Source organism: Poecilia reticulata, chromosome 14, assembly GCF_904066995.2.
Source record: "Poecilia reticulata chromosome 14, P_reticulata-male-v2, whole genome shotgun sequence".
Taxonomy (NCBI): Eukaryota; Metazoa; Chordata; class Actinopteri; order Cyprinodontiformes; family Poeciliidae; genus Poecilia; species Poecilia reticulata.
Window position 1 is genome coordinate 28668175 of NC_088843.1, and position 13404 is coordinate 28681578.

The 13404-nt window shown below is 42.9% G+C and overlaps 1 protein-coding gene across 1 annotated transcript in view; it reads right to left on the bottom strand.

The window, feature by feature from the left end:
- Positions 1 to 672: 672 nt before the first annotated feature.
- The window catches only part of psmg1 (proteasome (prosome, macropain) assembly chaperone 1), a 46417-nt gene continuing 33685 nt past the window's right edge, over positions 673 to 13404 (bottom strand). Inside the window, exons 6-7 of the mRNA XM_008428672.3 lie at positions 2497 to 2627; positions 673 to 830 (exon numbers count right to left, since the gene is read on the bottom strand). Coding sequence (XP_008426894.1) covers positions 753 to 830; positions 2497 to 2627 — 209 coding nt within the window. The 3' untranslated portion in view covers positions 673 to 752. The remainder of the gene's footprint in view (positions 831 to 2496; positions 2628 to 13404) is intronic.

Here is a 13404-nt window from a genome sequence, read left to right on the forward strand (position 1 = left end):
TTTTTGTACTGTGCCTTTAATCTAATGTTTCCGTTTGATTTAAAATTTATCCTAATTTTATTTGAAGTCCAAAGTAAAATTAATACATTCTTTAGTCTGGGTGTATTGCCAAGAGGCTGTCATCAGAAGTTCAGATATACATTTAATATGCATTTATTTTTTTATTTAGAACTTTTATTTCTAATTTATATTTGTAGTTAAACAATATAACTGTTTACTATCAATTTTATGTTAATTTTTAGCTTTTAACCTTATACAAATTCATACATTTTACAGTTGTTATTCTTCACTATCTCAAAAAGAAGTCAAAGTAAAGATAACGAAGATCACACCAGAAGAGATTTTCTATTAGATTCAAAAATCAAACTCATCCAGCAAGTGGCGCTACACATTAGGAAATTGGTAGAGAAATATAAAATCTCGTGGGAATAGTTTTGACAAATCTGGACTGATTTTTAGTTTCACAACCCATTTGAGGAAAAAAAAAAATCCAATATCCTAATTTCATTTTGTAAGAAAGAAAAAACATAAAAACTAAATGTGGGAATTTTTGCAAAGGTATTCACACAATTTTGTTTTAATTAAAATGAAACCATAAAAAAAAAACAGCACAAACTGAACCCAAGATCTATGGAAGGGTGATCAAATCAATAAAATACAAAAGCAGAACAATTCTGTTGAAGGAATAACTTTATTTTAAGAAGACAGTATTTCATTACCTTTAATTAAACTTAATCCCAGAGTTCATTGCATCAAATGTAAAGGTTACTCTGAATTTCAGAGATACAGACAAAATTGCAGAGGCCATCTGTGCTTCGGGATGAGTCCACCTGACGAGAGAATTTCAGAAAATAATAAAAAACAGATTTAATTTTTTTTCAAGAAATTCTTCATCCCAGTAAAAAGTCTCATTCAGACTAAAATCACCTTTCAACATACCACTTGAACCAGGATAAAATAAATTCTTGTAATAAGAATTCCCTGACAATGCCAACTAAATTCTTGGAAATTTAGTATTATATTCAAATTTAGAGTCTATTCGTTTCTCCTGTTCAGAATTTTTCAGATAATTTGTATATCACTCTTACAAGATAAGTACAAAAAATACCTTGTAGGGTTTTATCATCTTGATGTTGAGCAAATCATTAATAAATCCATGCTGTCTTCAAAAGATTTTTGACTATTTCATGACTTTTCTGGGCATTTGGACCAACTAAGTCAGCTCCGATTCTAAATCTTTTCCACTTTGACTTTTAAAATCTGGTCTGGATTACGCTACATTAAATATAGACTCTGCAACCTGTCATGTCTTTATTTATATGCCCCAATATTTGGAAGCTCAACAAAGCTTAAAAGCCACAGACAGTCATGGATATTTTCTAACTTTGACTCATCATTTTGCTGAGTGAACATAAATGTCAACTTTTGACATGAAGAGTGACATTAATTTCTTTAAAAAATATTTTGTGAAGAAATTTTGTTTATCACCCTCAATCGAATTCAATGAAAAATGTAAAAAAAAATAAATAAAAAAAAACAGTATCAGAAATGTATTTTTATTTTTTTGTACTATTTTTTACCACTATTTGTTCCACAAGAGGATCAATACATATCAGTAAATTTGAAGATATAATTGAATACAGTTATTGTATTACAAGTTACAGTTTTACAAGAGCAGTATTTGTGTGTGGTGCCATACAGTTACCTACATAAGATCCAATAAATAATGTATCATCAGTTTTATTGTCATCACAATAGCAACACAAAATATCATGGTACAATTCTAAGTCCATGTCGCCCAGCTCTATTGAGAAACATGAAGAAAAAACTACAAACATGTCAAAAATTAGCCTGATATGTCATTAGTAAGTAAAAAGAAAAGAAAATAACTGTTGCCTAAAAGACTGATTTTTTAAATACAGTTAGATTTATTTGCATCACAGTGGTGCAGTTGTTAGCACTGTTGCATGCATACATGCAGGCTCTGCATTGGGAGAGCCTGCATACTCTCCCAATGCATATGCATGTTCTCTCATGGTTAGGTTAATTGGTTAGGTGTGAGATTATTTTTCCTGTGTGACTGTAATGAACTGTGCAGGGTAAACCCTGCCTCTTGCCCAATGACTGCAGAAGATAACTCTGTAAGGATAAGCGAGTGTAGATGATGGATGGATATTTGGCAGCACTTTCTGTTAGTCAAATTTAATGCTTTGACTTTGCTTTCCCCTTCGAGGGAATTGTAAAACACAATTTCTCATGAAAAAAAAAAGCTGAGAGAATTTCAACTTGGAAAGTGGAGACTCTGCAACTGGTAAGAAAAAGAAAGGAAAATGCTTTTGGCATGAGCTGCTCCTGTAATTATAAAACCTAATCCCATCAGCTGTCAGAAGTTTGCAGCAACAGCCTCAGCTGGAGCGCAGCCAGATCGCTGTGATGCTGGACATGAGGATACATCCACCTTCACTGACCTTTATTATAAACAGAACAGGGTCTCACCTGTATGGACCTGCCAAGCTTGGTTAGCACAGGCTTGTACTTGTCCATGGTGATGGAGTCAGGACCGGTGACATCACTGTAACACTGGTAGACAACAGCAGCGATGCTGTGGACCTGGCAGTGGTTCAGGACTGATGAAACATCACAGAAAAGAACAAAACAGGGTTAACTGATGATAAAAGATGACACTGATGAAGAGGAAACCCATCAGCGATGAAGACTTGGTTCCTTATGCCAATGAAAGATCTTTTTGTTAGGATTAAGTGTGCTTAGGTGTACTGGCGACATAATGCCCACATCAGGATGCAGGGCTGTGCGTGCCCAGTGAGTGGAAAGAAGCCTAATTGCGCCACATTTCATTCAGCTGGCAGAATCATTTGTCCAAAGTGACTTTTTTTCCTCCACATACACACACCAAGAGCTGTGTGGGGCTTATTGTCTTGCTTAAGGATGCCTCAGCAGGCAGGAATGAGAATCGGACCTGTCAAAAGTGCGAATGTGCAGTCGAAACTGAAGGTGTACAGGAATCAGACACACCTGATACATTCTATTGAGAGACTTTGAATCTTTTCTACCACTCTGTGAGCTTTAGTATCTCAGCTCCTAAAATATCTATACATTTACATCCCATGTGGGCATTAATCAATATTAGTTAGTTAATCCAACTGGCCAAATGGATATGCAGAATGTGCATTCCTGAAAAATATAAAATCCTACAGAGCATCAGAGTCATCTGAAATATATTTTCACATTTAATTGAGCCATTATTGGCTTTATAGCAATTAAACCCTTCTAAAAAGAATGACTTTTAGGAAGTAACCCTAGCAAATTACTGACCACGATGTGCAAGTTTTCACTGGTATTTTGAGGATTTATATTTGGTGATGAGTTCCAATTCTTTGAGGTTGGAAGGCCTCCCTGTCATCACACTAATCTTTAGTTCTTTCCACACATTCTTGGTTTCAATCAATCCAAACCGTTATTAAAATGTACAAAAAATATTTAAATTTTAATTTTGAACCCAACTGATCCAGGTTGGTAGTGTGACTATTTCTTCTAGCAGAAACTGCACAGGGAACATTTGTTGTGGTCGTTAGATATATTAAATATGGACAAACCTAATTCTTTCTCGATCTAAGAAAAATGAATTAATTGCAATAAACAATAATAGCTGGAATTTAGACTACCGTGTTTAGAAAGGCTTAAATCTATTTTGGTAGTAGCATAATACCACAATGAAAAATGTAGAAAAACAAAATAGCATTTTTATTCATTTGAGAAATTGAGGTAATTGTTTTTTATTCAATTAAAATTCCTATAAAACAAATTTAATGCAAGTATTTTTTAAGTTATACTTAACTTTTTTTAAGTTGATCAGACTGCCAAAGAATACTTTGTTACCGTTGACTTTCAGCTTCTTTAGGGCATAAATATCACTGGGTACACAAGTTCATTCTTCTTAACAACTCTACAAAATGGGAAAGACACTGATCTTCAAAAGAAAAGAAAAAGTAACAAGATATTAACTACTTATCTAAGCTTGACCATATTTACAGTCAGCAGTAAAGAAATGTTAAAAACCTCTGGAACTGTTCACTGCAGCTAATACTCAGTTATTAAGTCTCTACAGAAAAAGTGTGTGCCAACTAAGTGGAGAAATACAAGAAAACAATGTTTTCAATCCTGTGAATCAGTTTGTGATCAGAATAACAAACAATACAAACTTTATGCTAAAGCCTTTTATTTATTTATTTATTTAATTTTATTTTTATTTTTTTTTTACAAAAAAATAATTAATTTTTCTTTCTAGGAAATCACTTATGTCAAATATGACCCAGAATATTAAAGAATATTAAAAAAACAGCATTTTTTCTCCACATAAATCCTAAAAGGAATCAGGACATCATGCACACCAAACAAGGCTTAGTGGAGAGGGCAGAGGGTGACATGGGATTTAGGCCTAGAGGCTCTCATATCCTAATGTAATAGTGACAGTGGATGTAAGACACGTAACCATTTAGATTTCTCAGAAAATCTAGAGAAAAACAACAGATTTACAATCAAATTAAAACCGAGAATTAACTGAACAGATGGACCCACAGAATGCTAATCCCTACTTGATGCACAGACAACGTTGAGCAACTCGATTAATGACTAAGACATACTTGTTTTTCATCTCTCCATGTAAGAACTGAATAAGAAACAGCCAGAATAAATAAACAGAGGAAATACCTGCAGAGATCCTAGAGCAGGCATGTCCAAAGTCCGGCCCGGGGCCCAAATGCGGTCCGTGGTCAAATTTCATTTGGTCCGCAGCCTCTGTCATAAAATTAATAATGTCTGGCCCGCACGTAGAATTAATACATCGGGCAGCAGTACTGTTACCTGCATATGGCGTAGCTTACACACTAAATGCTGTTCCTCATTTACCCACTAGAGGGCAGCAGCCCGGGTGACTCTTTCCCCTCAATTTTCTAAAATGGCGACTATCAACAAAAAAAGGAAAGTTGACTGCAAGGGCCGACGGTTCAAGGATGAGTGGAAATTATACTATGTCTAATTTCAACTGTGTCTGCCTCATTTGTAAAGAGACTGTGGCTGTTTTTTTAAAGAGTTCAATGTGAAGCGACATTACCAAACGAGACATACTGACATATACGACAAGATCACAGGGAAGGAACGCAGCTAGAAAACGGAAGCAGCTTGAAGCTAGTTTAATCTCACAGCAGCAATATTTTTGCAAGAGCCCGAGAGTCAAATGAGAAGCTACAAAGGCTAGTTACGAGGTAGCCATGATCGCAAAGTATTGCAAACCTTTCACCGAGGGTGAATTTATCAAAGACTGCGTGATGACTATCGTGAAGAAAATCTGTCCTGAGAAGCAGCAAGAGTTTGCCAAAGTCTGCCTGGCACGTAACAATGTGGCACTCAGGGTTGAAGAAGTGTCATCAGACATCAAAAGACAACTGGGAGTCAGAGGAAAGGAGTTTGACTTTTTTTTTGCTAGCTTACGACGAAAGCACAGACGCCTCTGACACTGCTCAGTTACTTATTTTTTTTGAGAGGAGTGGACAACGAAATGAACGTTACCGAATAAGCTACTTGACCTGAAGAGCCTGAAAAACCAAACGAGAGGAACAGATTTATTCTCTTCTGTTTTTGTGGATGACATGAAACTCCCGTGGAATAAAATTACTGGGATTATTACAGACGGCGCACCATCCATGACTGGCGAACGAAGTGAATTAGCAACACTAATAAGTAACAAAGTAAGTGAAGAAGGGGGTAAAGCTGTAAAACTCCATTGTATCATTCATCAGCAAGTTCTATGTGCTGAACATCTCCAATATGAACATGTCATGCAGGGCTTAAAGAGTTCCGGCCGGGGGCCGGATTTCCGGCTTTTGACCAAACGGTCCACCTCAACCAAACTGTAGTCTCCCAGACCCTTCTAGACCGGAACGTAGTCGGCGGCGACACATCTAAATTTGCAGTACCGTAATTCCGCCACACATAGCGCTATCCTTTGGGGGGCGTTTGGTCGAACATAAACCTTAAATGCACAACAATACCAGTTTAGATTTTGAGCGACTTGGTAAAACTGTATTGTGTAACATTAAACCATGCCTGGCTGCAACTGTATCGATGGCAGCTCTTCTTCTATTCAGTGTTTGTAGCTTTTGGCGCAACTCCTCTCCTGCTAGTAGCTTCACCATCAGGTCAGCGTTACACCGGCTGATGACGTTGCTGTGATTCACTTTGTCTGGTGTCTGATTTTCTAATATTTTATGTTTTATTGAGGATTTCTGTACATATGTTTTGGCAATTATGTGATCATGTCAAGGCTGGTGCCTTGACATGATAATATAATACACTTATATTAAAAAGTGTTTTATTGTCCCTCTGGATGCTGCCCGCTTCCATGTAAGGACAACAGAAAATCGCTCTTATAAACATGTAATTGCTAAAATCACAATACCCTCACTTTGTATCACTCTGAAAAATGAACCCATTTAAATAAAGAAATCCCTCGATGGGTGATACCACGACAGAGAGCGTTCATTTTATAGCGTTAACACGGAGCTGTAAGTGGTCCGGTATGAAACGGGGGTGACAGAACAATACAGCACTTTTAAATTTCAATAATCAGAATACAGAAATTGTTCCCGTTGTTTTAAAAGGTTTATGCCAGTCTGCCTTCCCCCCCCTGCACCTTAGGGGGTAAAAACAAAACAAACAAAAAAAACTACGCGCACATTGGAAAACTCTGAAACAGGAGAAGCGGGACATAAAATGGAGCGAAGAACTAGATGTGAATTATGGCATAAAAACAGAGAATCCGACGCTGAACAGTGAAAAATCAACACATGATGTGAAACACATGACAATTAGGCGGCGCAGCAGGTGATGAGTGAAGATTACTGATGGTCAATAAACGATAAAATAAATTTAGCAACTGGAAAGAAACTAAAGTGGACATAGCAATAAACCAAGAGAGGATAATACTAATCAAAGGAAACTAAATGGAAATGAATGAAGAACAAAATGCAAGAATAAACTAAGAAACTAAAGTAAATACAGAGGAATAAACTGGTATGGCAAGACCTTTAGAGCAATAATTAAAACAGAGACTGGATGGCAAGAATAAACAGACACTATTTCCAGATAAAAGGTAAAATAATATTGTTGAAGTGCCATGGGTTTGTTGAGACCACATCTAGTACTGAGAATAAATATATCTTACAGACCATAACAGTAAAGAACTGATCACTTATGTTTTTAATTATTTTTAATATATTTATTTCTTCAGTATTATTTTTCATGTCAGTGTTAATGTCATGAGGCTGATGACTCCATGACACTTTCAATTTGACTCATTAGGATTTGATTAAGAACCAGATTTGTTCTTTGTAATTTCTGTCCAGTAAAACTATTAATCTATAATCAATAGACAGGTCTATATAAAGATATAATCCATGTTTCTGTCTCATATTTCTATGGCATTAAAAGGATCTGGAACTTTAGTTTTTCCACTGAAAGCTCTGGTTTGAACAATAAATGCCATGTGGGTGAAATTTTATGGATGATACTCTGATGTCCCATTCTCCTGAAGGCAGCACAGAGCTGCACCACCAGAAACTGACAAACACTGAAGAGAAGAAGAGTTATGATTAATGTAGTTACAGTTCTATCCATGTTTTAATGTTGCAGAGCTCAGTCGTTTTGCAAATAGTTCAAAGTTTAAACTGGCATGTTGAACATCTTTTATCTGGTCATTTTGTGGAATATTTAACAACTAGAAAATGACACAGAACAAGAATATTTTTCCACTCTGACTGGCTGCTGTTAGGCATAAAAATTTTAACTTGAATGTTCATTGCATTTTTCTTAAACGCCTGTGAAAATAATTTCTATTCCCATGACTTCTTTGTTCTCTGGGAAATTATTTTTGATGATAAATACAGAAACAAGCATAAAAATCAAAACATCTACAATGTGATGGTTATATTATTAATCAAATAATAGTCAGTGCAAAGTAGCCTACAAATTCTTTGGTGGGGGCGGTGAGGGACCTGGATAAAGGCTGGGGGGGCGCTGGCCTGAAAAAGGTTGAGAAACTGATTTAGTTGGTAATGTTGCATGTTCTAAATTACTTGCTAAAACATTGACTGTGTCAGGATCCGTGTTTCCCCAGTTATGTTTTTTGTTTGTTAGTCTTTTGTTTGTCTTCCATCCTGGTTGGAACCGGCATTACGCCTGGTGTCCACCAGAAGGCACCACCTCTCCACCCCTGAGAAGCCGCCTGGGTCAACCCGTATACACACCTGCAGCTTGTTGAGGAGGCGTTGACGGTGGATATAAGCAGCGGCTCCACTTCATCTCACCGCCTGAGTGTTTGCTCGCATTGGTAACACTACGTTCCAGAACTAGGCCCTCTGAGTATTGTTTGGATCTAACCCCTGTTGTTTCCTCGTCAGATTCTTCCGCCGCCTCCTCGTTGCTCTGGTTCGTTCCATCGTTGCTGGCTTCTGAGTGAGTGTGCCTTTCCCTCCGTGGATCATCTCCCTCTGTGTCCTCCCTCGACGCTACCGGTATTACCGGCCTAGACGCCACCCCTCGTGAGATCCTCCCGTCTGTGTCCTCCCTCGACGAAGCCGGTGTTACCGGCTGTCGCCAACCCCGAGTGTGTGTGCGTACTGCTCCCTGTTGTCGATCCGTCTCCGGTGGATTCCCCTTCGGGACGCCACGGGTCAGGAGACCCGCGCCCGAACCCTCCCGGAGAGCAACCTCCGACAGACCTAGCTCCAGGCTGTCACTTCAGGTGAAGTCACCTGACCGTTCCAGGATTACTCACCGTTCCCGGAGAACATCCTCCGACAGACCTAGCTCCAGGCTGTCACCTCAGGTGAAGTCACCTGACCGTTCCAGGATTACTTACCGTTCTCACTCCACTCCATCTTCTTCATCCTCCTTCCAAGTAAGCCCTCCTCAGTCGTCATCATTCAATTCATCACAGCGCTCTGTCTAACCCTGTGCTCCCCTGTTGACAGTCAGACGACCCGGTCCGCAGTTCCAGAACTCACCTCCTTACCTTTCAATAAAATCATTGTAACCTTACTGCCTGTCTGGTTGTGTTCTCGCATGTGGGTTCGTAAACTACCCCCCAACATGACAGAACACTCAGGCCAACTCACGACCTCCGCGGACGCTATCAGACGGGCGTTATCAGATCAACATGCATTAATTCAGTCCCACGACGCAGCTCTGAGAGAGCTGGGAAACCACCAAGCCGAAACAAACCGACGATTAACTGAACTTTCTACTTTCCTACAGAATTCAACTCAACAGGTTTCCGATCACCACTCCACGTCCTCGTCGGTCCCTCCAGCAACTCCAGATCCACCTCCCCACTCCAGGTTTTCAGATATCCGCCCTGCTACTCCCGAAAGGTTCTCTGGTGACGTAAGCAAGGTTCAGGGATTCATCCTACAATGTACAATTGTATTTAACCATTCACCACAGAGCTTTCCGCACGACAGTTCCAAGATTTCATTTCTTTTATCCCTGTTTTCTGGCCGAGCCCTAGAGTGGGCTGAAGCCCGATTCTCCGAGGCAGCTAACTATGGATGTACCTACCCTGAGTTTCTGGCAGAATTTAAGCAGGTTTTCTGCCAGGAAACCGAACGAACGGCCGCCTCTAGAGAACTACATGGCTTCAAACAAGGTAGGAGAAGCGTCTCAGACTTCGCCATAGATTTTCGAATTAGAGCGGCCGCTTCAGGCTGGAATGCCACCGCACTCAAAAGTGCCTTCTTCCACGGTTTAAATGAGCACATAAAGGACGAGCTAGCCACGCTAGATGAACCTCAGTCATTGACCGATTTCATTAACCTAGCCATAAGGTTAGATAATCGTATCCGTGCCAGGGTACGGGAACGAGGCCGACAGGTTTCACCCCCCCGAGTCTCCAGAGCCGGAAGCCGCTCAGACCCCCAGCAGTTGCTACCTCCTTCTCCTCCCGCTCATGAGCCAGAACCCATGCAACTGGGAAACACCCGACTTACACCCGAGGAGCGCCAGAGAAGGATACGCTCTAAGCTATGCATTTACTGCGGGGAACCAAACCACATGATAGCTAACTGTCCTCTCCGTTTAAACTCACAGGTCCGGCGGTAAGCGCGGGGAAGCTGCCGGAACCCACCTTGACCAGACCCCGCCTCATTATTCCAGTCACCCTTTTTTCTCACCATGATTCTCTGCCCTTATCGGCCCTCATCGACTCAGGGTGTGAGCAGAACTTGATTAGCACGGATATAGTGCGCCAGTTCTCCGTCGAGGTGGAACAGTTACCTGCACCTCTACGAGTGTCATCCTTGGACGGGAAAAACCTACCCCAAGTCACCCACCGGACCAAACCTCTCCGTCTCCTCATATCTGGTAATCATACTGAAGAAATAATGTTCTATGTTTTCCCCACATGCAGCTCACCCATAGTTTTGGGTTTCAATTGGTTGTTTACTCACAACCCCCACATCGATTGGGTGGAAGGCAGGGTTGCCTCTTGGTCCACCAAGTGCCACTCCACTTGTCTCCGTTCCGCCGTGCCAGTACAGGGCTTAAGTCCTACCCCTGATGACAGGACTCCCCCAGATGTCTCCGGCGTACCCAGTGAGTACCATGATTTAATGATGGTCTTTAGTAAAGACAAAGCTCTTTCCTTACCGCCCCATAGACCTTACGACTGCGCCATCGACCTCCTGCCCGGGGCTCCTCTACCGAACAGCAGGCTTTACAACATCTCCAGGGCCGAGCGTCAAACCATGGAGGATTATATCAACCAGTCCCTGGCTGCAGGCATCATACGCGCTTCTTCCTCCCCGCTGGGGGCCGGCTTCTTCTTCGTGGGGAAGAAGGACGGTTCCCTAAGACCATGCATTGATTACAGAGGACTCAACCAGATCACCGTTAAGAATAAGTACCCGCTGCCACTTCTCTCCTCAGCATTCGAGCCCGTCCAGGGGGCTACCATATTTTCTAAGTTAGACCTCAGAAATGCCTATCACCTGCTCAGGATTAGAGAAGGCGACGAATGGAAAACCGCTTTTAAGACTCCTATGGGCCACTACGAGTACTTGGTCATGCCCTTTGGGTTATCCAACGCGCCATCCTTTTTCCAAGCCCTGGTTAATGATGTTCTTCGTGACTTCATTAACGTTTTTGTCTTCGTATATCTAGATGATATACTGATTTATTCTCAGACCCTCGTTGAGCACCAGAAACATGTCCGCCTGGTGCTACAAAGGCTATTAGAGAACAGACTTTATGTTAAAGCTGAGAAATGCGAGTTCCACCTCCCATCAGTCACCTTCTTAGGATATGTCCTAGAGAGCGGTCAAGTAAGGGCAGCAGAGGATAAGGTGAAGGCAGTCCTGGACTGGCCCCAGCCTGAAACCCGGAAACAGCTCCAACGTTTCCTGGGCTTCGCCAACTTTTACAGAAGGTTCATCCGCAATTACAGCCAGACCGCCTCCCCCCTGACGGCTCTCACCTCCACTAAAAGGGTCTTTTCCTGGACCCCGCAAGCCGAGGCAGCTTTTGTAGAGCTAAAATCTCGTTTCGCTAGAGCACCTGTTCTTATCCAGCCTGACCCCAGTAAGCAGTTTGTGGTCGAGGTTGACGCATCTGACACTGGGGTGGGGGCAGTCTTGTCACAAACCACCAGCCAGGATCATAAATTACACCCTTGTGCCTTCTTTTCCCGCAGGCTCTCACCCGCTGAAAAGAACTACAATGTGGGGGACCGAGAACTGCTCGCCATCAAATTGGCATTAGAGGAGTGGCGACACTGGCTCGAGGGAGCGGAACACCCCGTAATCATTTGGACTGACCACAAAAATCTTTCCTACCTCCAGACGGCCAAGAGGTCAAATCCGCGCCAGTCGCGCTGGTCTCTATTTTTCTCACGTTTCAACCTCTCTATCTCCTATCGCCCAGGGTCCAAGAACGCCAAGCCGGATGCTCTATCCCGAGTCTACTCCGCTGACGACTCAGAGGATGTTCCCGTCCCTATCCTTCCTCCCAGCTGCACCATAGGCGTGGTCACCTGGGAGATAGAGGACATAATCCGCCAGGCGCAAGGTACTGAACCTCCTCCTGAGTCCTGCCCGCTTGGAAAATTGTTTGTTCCTCCCGCAGTCCGCTCTCAGTTTCTTCATTGGATTCATGCCTCCAAGTTTTCGGCCCACCCCGGTATCAGCCGCACTATAGGGCTGATAAACCGCAGATTCTGGTGGGAATCCATTCACAAAGACGTTAAAGAATACGTGTCTGCCTGCGCCATCTGCGCACGAAACAAATCTTCTAACCAACCCCCCGCAGGTCTCTTACAGCCACTACCAATACCCAAACGCCCATGGTCCCACATCGCAGTGGACTTCGTTACTGGACTCCCCAGCTCCAAAGGTATGACCACCATCTTCACCATAATTGACCGTTTCTCCAAGGCTTGTCACCTCATACCACTCAGGAAACTACCCACCGCCGCTCAGACCGCTAAGCTGCTGTTCAAGCATGTATTCAAGCTCCATGGTATTCCGCAGGAGATTCTGTCCGACCGTGGACCCCAGTTTGTTTCCCAGGTCTGGCGTCAGTTCTGCTCCGCGTTGGGGGCTAAAGTGGCCCTCAGTTCCGGGTATCATCCCCAGACAAATGGACAAACTGAGCGGATGAACCAGGAACTGGAAACCACCCTGCGATGCCTCACCTCCTCCAACCCCGATGACTGGGCCCAACTTCTTCATTGGGTAGAGTACGCACACAACAGCCACATTTCCTCCGCCACAGGTCTCTCACCCTTTGAGATAGTTCTGGGCTACCAACCACCGCTCCTTCCCTCCGACGAAGTTAACACCTCGGTCACCTCCGTCCAACACCACATTCGCAAGACACACAAGATCTGGAAGGACGCCATTGCCGCCCTCAATAATACATCTGCCATCAATAAAAGGAGAGCTGACCGACGACGGACCCCTGCCCCGACATACTCCGTCGGACAAAAGGTATGGTTGTCCACTCATGACATACCTCTCAAGTCCATGTCCCGAAAACTGTCCCCCAGGTTTATTGGCCCGTTCGAGATCCTGGCGCTGGTGGGACCCTCGGCGGTGCGGCTCCGCCTTCCCCCTTCCCTTCGTGTCCACCCTACCTTCCACGTGTCCCAAATCAAACCTTCCGTCTCCAGTGAGCTCTGCCCTCCGGCCGAGCCCCCTCCACCCACCCTGGACACTGATGGTCAACCGATCTTCTCTGTCCGCCGGCTCCTCGCCTCCCGGCGACGTGGGCGCGGCTACCAATATCTGGTGGACTGGGAGGGTTACGGTCCCGAGGAACGGTCCTGGGTTCCCGGTT